This window comes from Hyperolius riggenbachi, chromosome 5 (genome assembly GCF_040937935.1).
Source record: "Hyperolius riggenbachi isolate aHypRig1 chromosome 5, aHypRig1.pri, whole genome shotgun sequence".
NCBI lineage: Eukaryota > Metazoa > Chordata > Amphibia > Anura > Hyperoliidae > Hyperolius > Hyperolius riggenbachi.
This window is the reverse complement of record NC_090650.1, coordinates 52082121-52101323: the sequence shown is the minus strand read 5'-3', so window position 1 is coordinate 52101323 and position 19203 is coordinate 52082121. Positions and strand designations below refer to the sequence as shown.

Below are 19203 nucleotides of genomic sequence, written 5' to 3'. Positions count from 1 at the left end.
TCTGTAGTGTCAGTCTCGGCTGCTCCCCCGCCTCCTGCAGAACTCCAGTCCCTGCCCCCCTCCCTTCCCTCTAATCAGCGGGGAGGGAAGGGATGCAGGCGGTGACTGGAGTTCTGCAGGAGGCGGGGAGAGCAGCAGACTGACACTATAGAGAAACACAGCCCGCTGTGACATGCTGTGTGTCGTCAGCGAGGCTGTGATTTATGAGGGATTGCAGAGTGCAGGGGGACTTTAGGAGGGTTTGGGAGACCAACAGAGGCTGGGCTGTGTAGGCAGATCCAGCCTCTGTATGCAGATCACATTCTTCAAACCGACCTCGGGTTCTCTTTAACCACTTGAGGACCCACCCTTTACCCCCCCCTTAAGGACCAGCGCTGTTTTAGCTGATCTGTGCTGGGTGGGCTGTGCAGCCCCCAGCACAGATCAGGGTGCAGGCAGAGCGACCAGATTGCCCCCCTTTTTTCCCCACTAGGGGGATGATGTGCTGGGGGGGGTCTGATCGTTCCTGCCTTGCCTGGGTGTTGCGGGGGGGGGCACCTCAAAGCCCCCCTCCGCGGCGAAATTCCCCCCCTCCCTCTCATACCTTTCCCCTCTAGCAATCTGGGCTGCACAGGACGCTATCCGTCCTGTGCAGCCAGTGATAGGCTGTCCCCTGTCACATGGCGGCAATCCCCAGCCGCTGATTGGCCGGGGATCGCCGATCTGCCTTACGTCGCTGCTGCGAAGCAGCGCCGTACAATGTAAACAAAGCGGATTATTTCCGCTTGTGTTTACATTTAGCCTGCGAGCCGCAATCAGCGGCCCGCAGGCTATTCACGGAGCCCCCCGCCGTGAATTGACAGGAAGCAGCCGCTCGCGCGAGCGGCTACTTCCTGATTAATTAGCCTGCAGCCGACGACGCAGAACTGCGTCGCTGGTCCTGCAGCTGCCACTTTGCTGACGCGCGGTATGAGTGCACGGTCGGCAAGTGGTTAAGTCACTGAGCACTGACAAAGAAATGGCTTGTATTTAGAAATTACAAGTTCCCAAAAATACAGTTTTTTGCTTTGAGAGCTGACTTTGCATTATATTCATAACTGGTTTTATTCATCATATGTTGAAGGCAGAAGTGCTTTGAATGTTTTTCTGTGTCCAGGAGCTTCTGCACAGTCAGAGAATGTGGCACATTCCTCACTTGATACAATTAAGTAAACACAAGATAACATCATCTGCACTTAGGATTTGTCCAGATTTCTCTGCACTGAACATTGAAGTCCTGTGTGTAACCCTTTGAATGCGGTTCTAGTATGAAAAGACCAAAATTACTTACGGTAATTTCTTTTCCAGAAGTCGGAAGGACAGCAACCCTGAGACTTGTCTCCATCCACTACACACTGGACAGGAACTAGATCAAAAGATTTGCATAATTGGTTAGGTAGGAGAACATATACAAACCCTCTCAGTTGGTAAAAAAGACTCCACACATAATGATGCTTCAAATAAATTTAATAAGAAACAGCGGTGGGTAATAAGGGTGCTGTCCTTCCGACTTCTGGAAAATAAATTACCGTAAGTAATTTTGGTCTTTCCCAGAACGTCTCAGGACAGCAACCCTGAGATGATATACAAGATAACATTTAGCGAGGGACTACAGCCTGTAACACTTTTCTGCCGAAACTTAAAATCGGCACTAGACAATACATCAAGTCTATAGTGTCTCACTAAAGTATTGTGACTCGACCAGGTGGCTGCCTTGCAGATTTGCTCAACTGATGCTCCTGCCCTCTCTGCCCACGAAGTTGATACTGCTCTGGTTGAATGAGCCTTCAGATTTGCTGGAAGTTCTTTCCCTTATTGACAATAAGCCAAGGAAATAGCCTGCTTTATCCATCTGGCTATGGTTGTCTTAGAAGCTTGTTTACCTCGAAATTTGCCTGCAAACAACACTAACAGGGCATTTGAATGTCTCCAAGAACCAGTACGTTGTAAGTACTCTAGAACACATCGTCTGACATCTAGATGATGCAGTCCTTTTTGATTTGATGGTGTATTGCAAAAGGAAGGAAGGAATATTTCTTGAGACCTATGAAACTTTGACACCACTTTTGGTAGAAAAGCCGGATCCAATCTAAGCGTAATTCTGTCACTGATATCGTACAGTATGGCTCTAAGATAGACAAAGCCTGTAATTCTCCCACTCTTCTGGCTGATGTTATAGCTAAGAGAAACGCCGTTTTAAGGGATAGATGCTTACCTGAACTTTCTTCCAGAGGTTCAAAGGGAGGATCACATAAACCCTGCAGGACTGTGTTAAGATCCCAAGGAGGTACTCTATTCTGAATAACGGGGCGAAGTATTTTCAGTGCTTTAAAGAATCTTATGACATATTCTTTCTCCGCTAACTTTCTGTCTAGAAAAACACTCAATGCTGACACTTGCACTTTTAAGGTACTGATGCTTAAACCCTTCTGAAAACCATCTTGAAGAAATTCTAAGACAGAATTGGACTGTGCCGTATTTCTGGAGTTGGTAACACACCAATTACTGTAAACTCTCCATGCTTTATAGTAAATCTGACGTGTAACCTTTTTCCTGCTTTGTATAAGTGTTTCTGATAATCTATTAGAGAAACCTTTATTCTTCAATAGACGCCATTCAGGCTCCAAGCGGAAAGCTGAAGAAGCTTCAGATTGGGATGAAGTGCTGGGCCTTGCATCAGTAAGTCCGATTGATCCGGGAGCAAAACATGCTCCGACGCTAACCGCTGTAGCAGCGCAAACCAAGGTCTCTTGGGCCAATATGGGACAATCAGAAATGCTTGAGCCCTGTCTCGATAAATTTTGTTGACCACCTTGGAAATTACATGAAGAGGGGGAAAGATGTAAATCAATTGATGACTCCAACTGATTGAAAATGCGTCCAGAGCCCACGGCTCGTCTTCGGGACACAGGGAGCAGAACAGATGGCACTTTGCATTGTTTCTCCTGGCGAACAAATCGACCTGAGGTACCTTCCACCAATTTATCAGTTGTAGAAATACTTGGTCGTTGTGACTCCACTCGTCTTGTGAGAGACTCCGTCTGCTCAGATAATCCGCTAAGCAATTCAGGGTTCCCTTCAGGTGCACTGCCTTCAATGATTGCACATTCCCCTCTGCCCAGTGCAGCATCCTGGAAGATTGAAGTTGTAGCGACCTGCTTCTTGTGCCCCCCTGATTTATGTAAGCCACCACCGTGCTGTTGTCTGTGCGGACTGTCACATGTTCTTGTAGGATCTGGGCACTGAAAGCTTGTAGAGCCTCCCAGACTGCCCGCAACTCTCTGCTGTTTGAAGACTGAAGACGAACACTGTTTGACCATTGTCCTTGGGCTGTCTGAGAACCCAGATGAGCTCCCCATCCCCAAGAGCTCGCATCTGTTGTGATGATACATTGTGTTGGAAACTCCCACAGATTCCCTGACAGGCGATTGTGAGGTTTGATCCACCATAGTAACGACTGTTTGAGCTCCATGGAATTAAGAATTTCTTGTCCAGAGAGGAGAGGCGTTTGTCCCACTTGGATAAGATCCAAGTCTGTAGAACTCTTGAGTGCAGCTGACCCCAATGAACTGCTGGGAATGAAGAGGTTATTGTCCCCAATAAAGCCATAGCCTTCCTCAGTGATATTGCCTTCTGGTTCTGAAAAGAGAGAACAGACTTTAGCAATAATGTCGATTTTCTATCAGGCAGGAAAGGTCTTTTACTAGTCGTACAAATCAGCCAACTGAGGGGGTAAGGACATGAGAGGGTTTGTATATGTTCTCCTACCTAACCAATTATGCAAATCTTTTTATCTAGTTCCTGTCCAGTGTGTAGTGGATGGAGACAAGTCTCAGGGTTGCTGTCCTTCCGACTTCTGGAAAAGAAATTACCGTAAGTAATTTTGGTCTTTTCATACTAGAACCGCATTCAAAGGGTTACACACAGGACTTCAATGTTCAGTGCAGAGAAATCTGGACAAATCCTAAGTGCAGATGATGTTATCTTGTGTTTACTTAATTGTATCAAGTGAGGAATGTGCCACATTCTCTGACTGTGCAGAAGCTCCTGGACACAGAAAAACATTCAAAGCATTTCTGCCTTCAACATATGATGAATAAAACCAGTTATGAATATAATGCAAAGTCAGCTCTCAAAGCAAAAAACTGTATTTTTGGGAACTTGTAATTTCTATTGTATATAATATGCTGTAAATAATTTTTTAGAGCAAAGAAGAAATGCTGGATTTTATTCCGCTTTAATGGATCCATTCATACTAATCCACTTACCGCAATGCACACAGGAGACCAGGGTTCAAATCTTGGCTCTTCCTGTTTAGTAAGCCAGCACCTATTCAGTACGGAGACCTTAGGCAAGACCCCCTAAAGGGTTGATTGCTGTCAGATTCGACTTGACAGGCATCTGACCAAAATCTATCGGATGGTGGAATCTGCTGCAAATCTATAAGTGTATGGTCACCTTTACATTGCTACTGCCTACTAAGCACACCTTAGCGGCTGCAGCTCTGGTGATTTGAGTCTACCAAGGAAAAGCGCAGTATAAATGTTCTGTCTCTTGTCTTACAAGATTAGCAGCAGCGCTAGAGATTTAAAAGAAAAAAAAAAAGTCAGTTCTACTGATCCCTTCAGGAGTGACTTGTCCTAATCCTCATAGACACATACTTTTCCCTTACTGAGATTTTAAATAAAAATACACAGGAACACGCCCACAAAGTTGCTACATCGTTACACAAGAAGCATTATGCAAAAATGGAGTGTTAAGTCCTTCCTTTATTTACAGTTAGCCATGTAATGCATAATAACCATGCATGACAGATGGGATACTGAATAACACTGTCTGTATTGCCTCGAGGTTCTGTTATGGATCATACCTCTGCAGTGTAAGCTTCATTGTCAGCAGCAGCTTCTCGCTGGAGGGCCTGAAGGGAGGCGGAGCTTGGGAAGTAGGCTGGAGTTTTGGGAGAGTGAAATGCTGTGATGAGATGGCTAAGAGGCACGGTAACCTGTAACAACAAGCAAGACAGAATTACTTTAATACGGCAACGCTTTGCCTTAACGAGGAACTTCACTAAAAAAAAAAAATAGTATCAGGGAGGAGAAATACACAAGTGAGAAATTAAAAAAAATTGAAGAGAGATCAAGAAATGATTGATATTCGCCATGTAATTTGTTCATATTGTTTGATCCACAATCAGCCTGCACGTCATCTTTACTTAGGCAGACAAGAAGAAAAAAACTGCACAGCACCAACGCCCATTATCTTTAACCACACCCCCTAACAATGGGATAGGCTAAAAGTTTTTTTTTTTTATGCACCGAGGGAGAAATTGGTTGCTTATTTCCCACAATGCAACAAGGTTCACAGAAAGGAAACTCATGATATCACACTGTGGGAGGGGTATCTGCACAATATCAGCCATACAGACCCCCCTCCCCCCCCCCCCCGATCTGTTTGAGAAAATGTAAAGATTTCTTGTGGGAAAGGGGTATCAGTTTTTCATTCTTAAATATGCTTCAGACTACCTTTAACCACTTCACATCCAGACCTTGTTTCCCACTTATGGACCAGAGCAGTATTGACAGTTTAGCTATGTCCTTATTTAATCAGAAATAACTTTATCCCTACTTATGACACAGAACATAAATATACATAGTTTTTTTTAAGACAAACTAGGCTTTCATTGTATGCCATTTTTTCCCCTCGAACAATTTTGTTTTCTATGAATTTTAAATAGGAAACGAGGAAGAAAAAAAAAAAAAAAAAAAAAAATTCTCAGCTTTACCAATTCCAGTTTAAAAATAAATAAGTGCTACTGTAGATAAATTTTGTTTGGCTATTCTTACCGCTTATCACAAAAAACTTGTCACAATTTATGGTGAAGATATTGGATTTCATTATGAACTGAGAAAAGAAAATATTTTTAATGGAAAAAAATCAATTTCATTAGCTCAGGAAACATAGGCCCAGTGCACACCAAAACCGCCAGCAGATCCTCAAAACGCTAGAGGATTTTGAAGCAGATTTCAGAGCGATTCTAGGCATGTTTAGAGTTTTTTTTTCTTAAACATGCCTAGCGTTTTTCGGAGTGTTTTTGTATAGCAGATTACAAATATTGTCACAGTAGAGGTTTTCCGAGCTGTTTGAGCTTTTCCTATACTTTACATTGAGGCAGAAACGCTTCTGGAAACCGCAAAAGTGCTGCAGGATACACGTTTGCGGTTTGTTAAAAACCTCAAACCGCTGGTGTGCACCAGCCCATTGAAAACATTATCCAAGCGTTTTCACAGGCGGAAGCGGTTTGCGAAATGCTTCAAAAACCGCTTTGTGTGCACCAGGCCATATTCCCATTCGCCAATTAGTGCTGCATCAGATAGTGCCAGAAATGTGCACAGGAGCAAGCCCAATCCTGCACAGCACTGCTTCTGCTACAAGACATATATCTACCAACTCGTGGCTTAGATGAAGTCACAGAGGACGTAGATATACTGTAGTGGTGTATAAAGTGGTTAAGCACCATCTTGCCTGAGAATCTAGCATGTGTACACAAGACTCCCGAGTCTGTGCAATGAACCAGCATACTGAATCTTCGGCAGCAACGCTGCTCTAGTCTAGCAGCTGAAACGAACAGCGCTCTGCCCCAAACATTCATGCGAGGCATCAAGTCCTGATTCTTACAGGCAGCAGTAATCAACCATGTGTAGCTAGCTTTTAAGCAAACTGCACACTCCATCTCAATTATATTTATTGTGTAGCCCTAATGTGTATGCTAGTTTTCTTCTATATCCGATGAATGCCAGATCTGCATATTGATCTGATCACTCGTTCAAATAGTATCTGAAGTGGCTGGACATCAAGGCTGTCCTCTGTAACGTCAGATCGCTAAACAACAAAACAGCAATCATACATGATCTAATAGAGTCTTCTGATCTGGCCTGCCTGACTGAAACCTGGCTTTCTGAACCAGTTGGCCCCACCCTGGAGGCCGCCGTGCCAACAAACTATTCCGTGATATACTGCAACAGGAAAGAACGGAGGGGAGGAGGGGTTGCACTTTGCTTTAGATCAGCTTTGAAAATCAGACCACTTACTGTAGGTCCTACCAACTCGTTTGAATGCTCTGGGGTGCAACTTTCAGCTGAGAAAAACATTAACATATTGCTGATCTACCGCCCACCAGAAAAATACTCAGACTTCCTTCAGGAACTTGTAGACCTCCTATGCAACCTAACACTGGAACACCCCAGATGGATTGTTCTTGGAGATTTCAATACATGGGTGGATGACTCCTCTTCACAATTTGGAATAGAGCTACCTCGTGCCTTACATGAACTGGGCTTCCTCCAATCAATCAGCTCTGCTACTCACAGGAAAGGTCACACTCTGGACCTTATATCCCATACTGGGCTGTCAATAGCCAATGTGGAAATTAATCCAGTTGCCTGGTCAGACCATCACACTATCCACTTCTCCCTCTCAATACCAGCTATCAAACACCAGGTCAAGAATCAAAATACGGCCGCTTAAAAGGGCTAACACCTCAACATATCCGAGATAACTTTAGCTTTGATGAATTGACTGACTCCAGCTTGGACCCTGATACTCTGGTGTTTAAATACAACAAATGTGTGTCCTCCACCTTTGAGACCATTGCTCCTCTGCGCACCAAATATCTTACTCCACACCATCATGCACAGTGGTTTGATAACGCTATAAAAGAGCTGAAAAGACAAGGCCGGAAACTTGAGAGACTGTGGCGCAAATCTCAGTCCCCAGAAGACAAACATGCCTTAATCCTCCACTTGAAGAAGAGCTACCAAAAGGTAATCACGGGAAAAAAAATCATCCTTTCTATCACAAGAGATTGCAAATGCAGTTAACAAACCAGCCCAACTGTTCCGCACAGTGGAAAAACTCTGCAACCCGGCATGTCAAAAACTTAATATAGAGTCTTCAAAGGACCTCTGTGACCAATTTGCCCATTTCTTCACAGACAAAGTCTCCGCTATAAGGTCCGCCATCCAACTTACAGCATCTGAGCCTAATATAGCGCCAAAGACCATTAGCAGAGACAACGTAACACCTTGGTCAAACTTCAAAGAAATTGATGAAGAAGTCACATCAAGCATCCTCCTTCACGTCCGCCTAACTACCTGTGACCTGGATCCTGGCTCAACACAGTTCATGTTGAACTGCCCCGACCTGTTCGTACCGGTATTCCTAAAAATTGTTAACTGTTCCTTACAATCAGGGATATTTCCTGCTTTACTGAAGGAAGCAATCATCAGGCCTCTCCTCAAAAAAACCTCCCTGGACCCAGATGCAATGACCAGCTACAGACCTGTCTCTAACCTCCCCTTTCTGGGCAAGCTAATTGAAAAAGCTGTTTACCTCCAGCTAGAAGCCAAAATCCTACAAAACAACAGTTATGACCCATTCCAGTCTGGCTTCAGGAAACACCACAGCACTGAAACTGCCCTCATCCAAATATGCAACCACCTGCTCATGGCAAGAGACAGAGGAGAGTGCTCGATCCTCATACTGCTAGACCTTTCTGCAGCCTTTAAAACAGTTGACCATGACATCTTGATAAACAGGCTACAGGAATACTGCGGCATTGATGGCATAGTTCTTCAGTGGTTCCAATCCTTCTTGAGTGGTAGAACCCACAAAGTGTCTATGGGGCCCTTCCTGTGCACCCCTGTATCACTTAAGTATGGGGTGCCCCAGGGCTCAATCCTCTCTCCCCTGCTTTTCACGATTTACATGTTACCGCTGGGAAAACTAATCTAAATACATGGCCTGACATACCACGGCTATGCAGACGACACCCAACTATATCTTTCCTTCAAGCCTGGTGTGACAGACCCAACTCTAACTATAAACGCCTGCTTACGTGAACTACAGAACTGGATGAATGACAACTGGCTGAAACTGAATGCAGACGAAACTGAAGTCCTTCTGATTGGAGGGCAGAGCATGATAACAAAACAACTTAACTTGCAGTCTTCACCACTGGGAATAGGAGGCACGGATCTACGCAGCTCTAATCATGTGCGTAGCCTGGGAGTTCTAATTGATAGGGATTTAAACTTCAGAACTCAAATCTCTGCTGTGGTGAAATCATCCTATTTTCACCTGAAGAACATTGCAAAAATCAAGCATCTCATACCCCCAGAATATCTGCCAACCTTAGTCCACGCCTTCATCACATCCCTACTGGACTACTGCAATGCTCTTTACACTGCCCTTCCAAAAAAGGTCTTGTACCGCCTACAGCTGATACAGAATACTGCTGCCAGACTGCTAACCAACCAACCTCGTCACTGCCACATAACGCCAGTCCTGCACTCCCTTCACTGGCTACCTATAGAATGGAGGGTCCTATTCAAGATCAGCCTACTGACATTTAAATCCCTGAATAATCTAGGCCCTGGATACATGAAAGATATGTTGCAGCTGCGTAGCAATCCCCGCATTCTCAGATCCACAGGTTCTAATAATCTAGTCATACCCAGAGTCCACTTGGAAACTTTTGGTCCCAGAGCCTTCTGTCATGCTGCCCCTACGTTTTGGAACTCCTTAACTCAACAGATCAGGACAGCTCCATCCCTGGACATGTTTAAATCTAGACTGAAAACCCACCTGTTCAGTTTGGCATTTGCAGAAATATAACTTTTGTTGTGTAAATACTTCATCCTACTAATTACTGAATCTGAGAGAGCCTAAGCGCTTTGAGTCCTATGGGAGAAAAGCGCTATAGAAATGTTATTGTATTGTATTGTATTGTAAGTGAAAACTGTATGGTGTGTAGCCACCTTTAACCATGCCATAAATCTGGTACTATTTTGCTGTCAAAAGGTATAGCTACATTCCTTGCAAAGAAGACTCCCCATATAACTCACCATACCACCTGTCTGAAAAACATTCATATGTAACTCTAGAAGCACCTGAGGTTACTGAAGTACAGCACTATCATGTGACCGCCTGCAACAGAATTCCAGCGGGCCTGATGACAAACAAGTGAGAGGCGACAGTGTGCTAGAGAGGGCAGTGCATGCTCTGGCCAAACAGCTGTCAATTTGTTGTCATAAACTTAAAGGAAATGTCTGAGGAAAATAAAATACAATATCTACTTACCCGGGGCTCCTCCACTGGCAGCAGATATGTCCCTTGCCGCAGCTCTGGTGTTCCAAGGTTCCCTCTTGCAGATGCCGACCTCGGCAGGTATTGCTTATGATAGTGCTCACATGGTCTGGAGCATTTTGCGCAAGAGCATAACGCTCCTGGCCACTGGTGCGCGAGCGGCGCTGCCACGTGAAGAAGATGATGACCTGGCGAGGTCAGCATCTCCAACAGTGGGAACCCCGGGACACCAGAGCTGCGGTGAGGGACAGATCTGCGGCCATGGGCTGGATGAAGCCCTGGGTAGTTTTTTTTTTTTTTAATTACCTCGGATGCATCCTTAAAGCAAACATCAAAAAGTATAAAAATCAGGTATGCACATGTTACATCTGTGTCTCATACATTTTTCATTACATTACCCAGATTGAATCGTTCTTGCCCACTCCACTTTTTTCTTTTTTTACATCAATCTTAAAATATCAACTATATCCTATAAATGACGACCTCTTCCGGACCTTTGTATTTCAAACGTACGCCGTGTTTGGGATCCGCCACCCCTTCCACAGCGTACATTTCAATTACTGCATCACGCTCCCGCTGCTGCAGTCCACTTGCTCTACTGTAGGTATGACAGCAGAGCTCCGCAAGCCGGTCAGGAGCAGACTTCATTGGCTCCTGTCCAAGTGATCACTGTGATTGGCTCAATGAAATCGGCTCCTGACCGGCTTACAGAGCTCTGCTGTCATACCGACAGCAGAGCGAGTGGGCTGCAGTGGCGGGAGAGCAACGTGAACAGCAAGATAGATAGGTCCATGACCCGTGACATTGATAGACCCAGTTTCTTAACCAAAAAGTCTCTGTCCTTATTAACGGGCTAGTAAAGAAGTGGTTACACAAAGACAACCTTTCAACTCACAATCTGTACAAATATCCTGTCTCTATATTAGCAACAACACTCCCTATGCTTGGTACTTATGTTACACCTTCTGTATTCACTAGTTCCATTTTCCCCAGTGTACCCAGTGATTGTTCTTTGCAATACTAGGATGTGTATTTGAAAGGATACATTATTGCCACTTTTTCTGAAGTATTGTAATAAAATTCAATAAACCTTCTCCAAGTTGAAAAAAAATGTCTGTCTTTCTTTATGAGCTATTGTAAGTATTCTTTGTTTGTCAAATAAAAACCTCAGTTCTTTTTTGATCTCTCCCATGGAGGGTGTGGTGGGGTAAATCCACCTATTGAAAATAGCTAGAGCTAAAGCCTTACGCTGTCAGAGCGTATTGTGAAGGAGAGCAATGACAGAGCTGCTCAAAAACCTGCAATTTCAACAAGTGTGACCCCTGCCTTAATGTAAACCTGTGACTTTTAAAGAGGACCTGTCAGCCATACTATCTCAGAAAAAACAAAAAACAACCAAACAAAAACAAAACAAAACACATAAGTAGACAAATACATATATTGTACTGTCCAAGTTTTTAATTTTAGGCTGCTTTCACAGTGGGACGTTACAGGCGCACGTTAGAGCAGCCTGTAACGCAGCCCAACTCACAGCAATGAAAAAAATCAATGGGCTGTTCAGTGCCCACGTTTCATTACACAGTAACGCTGCACGTTAGTTTGAAGCGCAGCATACTGTGCGTTCTAGCGGCTTAAGCCGCGTTAGACTGTTTGCACATGCTCAGCATGTGTGTATTTTTTATTTTGTGGGCGGAGAGGAGGCGGGGAGAGGCCGCTACGTAGCCAGGCACATGGCTACTTTATATTCACTGCACTTGCAGTGTTTACTTCCAGCAGCGGCCGCTGATTGGCTGGCGGGACCACGTGATGCAGAGAGCTCCGCTCACGTGGTCTCCGCAGTGCATCCGACAGAGCAGGCGCACCAAGAGCTGCTTTTAATACAGCTCTTGGTAGCGTCCTGCTCCAACATCACCAGGCGTTCCGTTAGGGGCACGTTATGCAACCTATAACGTCCCCAAAATGCAACGTCCTGGTGGGAAAGTAGCCTTAGTGATTTTTCTACAGAAGAAGAGGGGGGGGGGGGGAAGAGAAAAAAAAAACCCTTTTAACATTTCCTATTTTAACTGTGGCTATTTTGAAGCCAATCCTGATGTCATTTCCTCTGTCTCCTCTGCCTGATTTGCCCGCCCCCACTATAGAAAGTGCATTGAAAAATTGGCCAATCAGAGAGGAAGAGAGGTGTGGGAGAGAAAAACAGGAGAGTAGGAGGCTTCAGCCAATTAGGCTGCATTAGTTAAATCTGAGGGGAAAGTAGAGAAGCAAAAAAGGACAACCCAGCATGCCCTGCAACTTCTTTTTTATGTACCAAATAAGAGTCAGGTAAACTAGGCAATGATCATTTATTAACAAGAAAAGTAATAGTGATTTTAACTTTTGGATTGCCTGGTTAGCATTCTTATTACTTGTTTACCAGATAAAAATAAAGAATTGATTTTTGATTTTGTGCCCGACAGTTACACTTTAAAACAGAAGTTACATAATTACCTTGGTAGAGTGAAGCCTCTGGAGACTTCCCATGTTCTCCTCAAGACCAGCGGTCAGCTACAGGTAGCTCGACTGCTCGTAATCAAAATTACGAGTTGGATTTCTGGCTACGACAGAGGAAGGGGTTAACTTACCTATGTTGCCACCTATAGCCGATACGGTACACTCGCGTTTTAGGTCTTTAAAGGGGAACTTCAGCCTAAACAAACATACTGTCATTAAGTTACATTAGTTATGTTAATTAGAATAGATGGGTAATATAATTTTTTACCCACCCTGTTTTAAAAGAACAGGCAAATGTTTGTGATTCATGGGGGCTGCCATCTTTGTCATGGGGGCAGACATCTTTTTGGTTGAAAGGAGGTGACAGGGAGCAGGAGACACAGTTCCAACTGTCCTGTGTCCTGATTACCCCTCCCAGCTGCACACGCTAGGCTTCAAATGTCAAATTAAAAATGTAAAAAAAAAAAAAAATTGCACCAAAACAGCATAACGAGAGCAACAACATCAGAAATCCCATCATGATTTGCACAGCATCAGGGGGAAAAAGCCCGGGCAGTTTTCTTCTGTGCAGCTAAAAATGAGGCTTGGATAAGAGAAACAAAGTTCTGATGCTGTGAAACTGTTAAAGAAACACCAGGCCTTTTCAGTGCTGCTGAGTCGATTTTTAGTCCGGAGGCTCACTTTAACAAACTTCCTCCTTCCAGGTTTGAGGTAGGTAGCATGTGAGCGACGTGGAACGAGAGTGAACCACATCGGCTATAGGCAAGTCCTGCTCGTAATTTTGATTACGAGCAGCAGAGCTACTCATAGCTCACCTCTACTCAGCCAGCGCAGGGATCTTCCAGAAGTTTGTGGCCATGCTGTCATCGCTGCACTGCGCAGGCCGCCTTGAGCCTGTGCAGAGGCTCGATGGTAAAAGCACAGACCGATCTGGCCCATGCTATTGCGCAGGCGTCCTGCGCAGTGCGGCAGCTCTTGTCCAAGAGGTTCGGGATGTCCCAGCACTGGATCAGAGGAGGCGAGGGGGACGGGGAACAGTCTGTGTTTTGCAGAGTGTTTCTTCTACTGAGGCAAGTACCCATTTCGGGCATATTTCCCTTCATGTACAATTAAAGTGTAACTGTCGGGCACAAAATCAATTCTTTATTTTTTTCCGGTAAACAAGTAATAAGGATGCTAACCAGCCAATCCAAAAGTTAAAAATCACTATTACTTTTCTTGTTGATAAATGATCATTCCCCAGTTTCCCTGGCTCTTATTTGGTACATCTGCCGCACAAAGGAAGCTGCAGGGCATGCTGGGTTGTCGTTTTTTGCTTCACTACTTTCCCCTCAGTCTTAACTAATTCAGCCTGATTGGCTGAAGCCCCTTTCCCTCCCGTTTTCCCCTCCCACACCTCTGTTCCTCTTTGATTGGCCAATATTTATCAAGCTGAGACATGGCACTTTCTATTGCAGAACTGGGTGGGAGTGCCTGAAGACTGGGAGGAGGGTGGGCAATGCAAACGCAACCAGGCAGAGAAGAGTAACGGAGGAAATGACATTAGGATTGGCTTCAAAATAGTAAAAAAAAAAAAAAAAAAAAAAAAAAAAAAAAAAAAAAGGATTTTCCATTTTAAATGTCTATCGAAAAATCACTAAAATCAAAACATGGACAGTGCAATACATATGTTATGCAAGTAGAGCAAGTATTGATCTACTTATCGATGGTTTTTTTTTCCTGAGATAGTATTGCCGACAGCTCCGCTTTAAGATTTCAGTTCTGGAATTTCATAGCTGGCTGAAAAGAAGAGGTAATTTTTAATAACGATGAACTACAAAAAGGCATGTACTGTAGGTATTCAGCAGCCCATCAAAAACACATTGGGAAAATAATGGCACCTTGCCAGTTGTTCAAATACCAAATTATTTCATTATTCAGTGTTGGGCTATTTGGATGGGGAAGGCTCTCTAAGGGGCAGGAATAACTTGTATAAATCAGTTCGTAATTCAATTTATCATCAGTCCACCGGATCTAAACCTTGCACACATTTGAGTACTAACACTAACAGGGATCAGGACTCAAACCCTCGGGCCACAGCCCAGGGAAAGGCCAATCCTGAACAGATAAAGAACTAGCCATGAGTCTAGCGATGCATCAGTTGCTATGGGGGAGGGAGGCACGGCAGTGCATGTTAGAGCGGTTTGCAGGGTGAATTGGAGAGTGAAGAGCTCATGGTTTAAAGCGTACCCAAGGAGCCATGTGACATGATGAGACAAACATGCATGTACAGCGCAAAACATTAATAACATGCTTATTTTTTTTACTTTGCTGCCTGAACTAGTTTATTTTCAGGTATGCAAGTGACAGCTTCCGTCTTGCTGCTACCCTGTCAAGAATATGGTAACCCTCACTGACGTAAATTAAAGCCATAAAAGATTTCCTGGCAGAATAGGACTTCTGAGAGGAGAGGAGAGAAAGAAAAAAGTCAATTGTTCATGCATTTTATATAAGGACAACTGACGTGAGAGGTATGTGGAAGCTGCCATATTCATTTTCTTTTAACTCTGGGACACTTAAAGTGACACTGAAGCGGTAAAAACCGCATGCTATAATTAACTGTATGTTTAGTACAGATAATTAATAGAAAATAGTAGCAAAGGGAAACAAAAAAAAGTCTAATTTTTATTTTCAGGTATATAGCTTTTTTTTTTTAACACACATTACACCATTTTCTAATATTTGCAGTTTACAAACTACACTCTGCATTTAACCACCCTGGCGTTCTGATTAAATCGCCAGGGTGGCTGCGGGAGGGTTTTTTTTAAATAAAAAAAAAACTATTTCATGCAGCCAACTGAAAGTTGGCAGCATGAAAGCCCACTAGAGGGCGCTCCGGAGGCGATCTTCCGATCGCCTCCGGCGCCCAGAATAAACAAGGAAGGCCGCAATGAGCGGCCTTCCTTGTTTTGCTTATATCGTCGCCATAGCGACGAGCGGAGTGACGGCATCGACGTCAGCCGACGTCGTGACGTCAGCCGCCTCCGATCCAGCCCTTAGCGCTGGCCGGAACTTTTTGTTCCGGCTACGCTGGGCTCAGGCGGCTGGGGGGACCCTCTTTCGCCGCGAATCGCCGCAGAGCGGCGGCGATCAGGCAGCACACGCGGCTGGCAAAGTGCCGGCTGCGTGTGCTGCTTTTTATTTCATTAAAATCGGCCCAGCAGGGCCTGAGCGGCAGCCGCTGGCGGTGTTGGACGAGCTGAGCTCGTCCAGACCGCTCAGCTGGTTAAACTATGAAGCAGAAATGTCCCTTTGAACTTCTCTGCAGTAAAATCTTATCTGAAGTTGTCATTCATTGTTTCTTTGATGTACAAGTGCTTTAGAAAAAAGCATTGCTCTCTGACTAAATTAGTAGTGCTCAGAGAAGCTCTTTTGCATAGACAAGTGAAGTTTCTTAACTCTTCCTGTCCTGGAAACAATATGAGATTCAAATCTGTGCTACTAATTTTCTATTTCCAAAGGTGGCCATACACTGGTCGATTTGCAATCAGATCGACCAACAGATAGATCCCTCTCTGATCGAATCAGATCAGAGAAGGATTGTATGGCTGCCTATACTGCAAACAGATTGTGAATCGATTTCAACATGAAATCGATTCACCATCTGTGAAGCTGCCGCTGCCCCCTGCATACATTACCTGCTCCGCCGGCATGTGTCCCCGCTGCTCCCTCTCCGCTGGATTCCGGCAGGTTTCACTTCTTCCTGTCCGGGGAAGTTTAAACAGTAGAGGGCACTCTACTGTTTAAACTTCCTGTCGGGACAGGAAGAAGTGAAGCCTGCCGCAACCCAGCGGAGATGGAGCAGCGGTGACACATGGCGGCGGAGCAGGTAATGTATTGCAGCTAGTGTCGGTCGGACATTCGAACGCCGATATCGACGCACTCCCGACCCACCGGTGATCGAGCAAAATCTTCTGCGTCGACGGGAATGATCGATTTCATACAGAAATAGGATTGTTCAGTCAGCGTTTGCGCAACGATTTCAAAGCAGATTCGATTGAAGAAGACGGGGAAGCATCATAGGATCTAGAGGCTTGAAGCTCCTGAGGTAATCCCCCCCCCCCCCCCCCCGGGGCCATTTGTTTTATTTACACACAACGCATGAGATATCTGACTGAAATACAATGGCTACTGTAACAAATGCTAGGTTTAATCGCCAACAAAACACACATGTAGTGTGGAAGAACACTAGCAGGGAATGGTTTCCTGCAGGTAATGGTTATCCCTCCCTAACTAGACTAGCGGTTTCACCGCTAGTCTAGTTGAGAAGACCAACAACCACTTCTTGCTCGCAGCAACTTGGTCACACCCTCTAATTTCAAAGGAATAAGAAACCCAGCAAGCAACACTATCTAACTGAACACGTTTATTATTATTTAGTATTTATACAGCACCGACATCTTCCTCAGTGCTTTACAGAGTATATTGTCTTGTCACTAACTGTCCCTCTGAGGAGCTCACAATCTAATCCCTACCATAGTCATATGTCCATTGTAGCCTAGGGAAAAATTTAGGGGGAAGCAAATAAACTTATCTGTATGTTTTTTGGAATGTGGAAGGACACCAGAGTGCCCAGGCGAAATCCGCACAGACGCTGGGAGAACATACAAACTCTGTGCAGACAGAGAGCCCTGGCAGGGAGATGATATCAGGGAAAGTTGTACAAGCAGGCAGTAGCCAACGCAAGCGCCGTGCCTGATGCCTAGCGGACAAGAATACTGGTGTGCAATTTTTAGCATTCGTGTTTCCCACTGGGAGTCTATGAAGTTTCCCATAAGGTCCCCTCAGATTAGCACCATAGTTTCTACGCAAACAAAATTGAAGTCAAAACTAAAACAAACTTTTATAATCAGCCTTATGAATATGGCATACCTCCCAACTTCTTGAAATGAGAAAGAGAGACACTTAAGCCACGCCTCTGCCACACCCCTGATCACTCCCCCATCATACCACTAGTCATGCATAGCATAAAGGTGTCATAAAAAAATGTCTTTTATAATTCAAACCACACTGGTCCTTTCTATCGTGGTTTATTTTCCTTCATATTAACATTTTAAAATATGTAATATATCAATAGAAAGGTTGGCAATAAAGTTTAGAGTCAAACTAGTAGAGAAATATATATATTTACATAGAAAGAGGGACAAAGTCCTGAAAGAGGGACAAATGGGGAGTCAAGAGGAACAGGGCTCCCAAAGATGGACAGTTGGGAGCTATATGGATTTGTTCTGTGCAAGGCTCTGGTCTACCTACTTGTTGGTTTCAAAGTAGTGAGAGAGGGGGTGAGATTATGCAACCCACAGGAACAAAAGTTAATCTATTTTTTTTTATTATCTGAAGTATACCAAGTTCATAGCTCCCAACTGTCCCTCTTTGGGTGCCCTGTCTCTCTTTCAGGACGTTGTCTCTCTTTCTATGTAAATATATATATTTATCTACTAAAAAATGTGTTTGATTGACTTTATTTCCATCCTTTGAATTGATATATTACTAATTTTAAATTGTTAATATGAAGGAAAATGAACCAGGATAGAAAGGACCAGTGTGGTTTGAATTATAAACAACATATTCTCCTTATGAAATCTTTATGGTATGCGTGACTAGGGTTGTGATGGGGCGTTATTAGGGGTGTGGCTTAAGTGTCCCTCTTTCTCACCCAAAAAGTTGGGAGGCTCGGGGGAGCAGAGTAGTGTGTGGACTGGTCACATCCGCTGCAGAGTTGACAGACTTGACAGGCATGGGGGAGGGGGGGGGGGAGGGATTTACGCAGGTACGGCCTGACTGTGGTATACAAGCAGCCGGTATATGCAGTAGGGCAGACGGTGCTGCATCAGCGCGGCCACAGAGCAGCACACCGGCCGGGATATCACGTGACCAGATCACGTGTCCTCACTCACCTGCGGCTGCACCGAGCTGCTAAGCGAGAACATGACGTCCGCACACCGGGGGGAGGAGGAACGTCGCCCGGCTCACCCGAATCCAACACAACCGGCTCCTGTCCCGATCTGCCCGGCGTGATGTAACAAAGGTGACCCGGATAACCCAGCACCTGACAGCTTCCGGGTCGGGCGCGTCACTTCTGCCTCTTCAAACATGGCGACGCGGCCAATCGTGAGGGTTGGTTGAGGATCAGCAGGTGGGTGTGGCCATTTTCTCAGGCAGTGATTGGTGTCTGGCATTTCAGACATAACAAAAGTAAATATTATCACTCAAGTGGGTTTGTTTAGCTAAATGAGTGAAATGAAAACTTTTACAACTAAAAATAAATAAATAAATAGCTAAAAATAAATAAATAGAGATCTCTGAAAAAGTGTTATTAGGTTGGACTGGACATTGATTAGGAAAGTCACTTGTAATTTAGTCTCATTTAAAAAATGTCATCCTTTAATATTACGTGCCCTTTCCAGCTGGCTGTCTTTAAAGGGGCACTACAGCGAAAAATATTTCTTTTCAAAAGCACTTAGTGAATGGCATTTGCTCCATCCAACTGCCAAAAAACTGTGTAGCGACTAGCGA

At 44.5% G+C, this 19203-nt stretch overlaps 2 protein-coding genes across 2 annotated transcripts in view; one reads left to right on the top strand and one right to left on the bottom strand.

Moving 5' to 3' along the window:
• The window catches only part of YME1L1 (YME1 like 1 ATPase), a 48040-nt gene extending 29263 nt beyond the window's left edge, over window positions 1–18777 (bottom strand). The window contains exons 1-2 of the mRNA XM_068235689.1: window positions 18585–18777; window positions 4889–5020 (exon numbers count right to left, since the gene is read on the bottom strand). Coding sequence (XP_068091790.1) covers window positions 4889–5020; window positions 18585–18617 — 165 coding nt within the window. The 5' untranslated portion in view covers window positions 18618–18777. The remainder of the gene's footprint in view (window positions 1–4888; window positions 5021–18584) is intronic.
• MASTL (microtubule associated serine/threonine kinase like) overlaps window positions 18529–19203 on the top strand; it is a 74447-nt gene continuing 73772 nt past the window's right edge. Inside the window, exon 1 of the mRNA XM_068235688.1 lies at window positions 18529–18823. The gene's annotated coding sequence lies outside the window, so the exon portion shown is untranslated. The remainder of the gene's footprint in view (window positions 18824–19203) is intronic.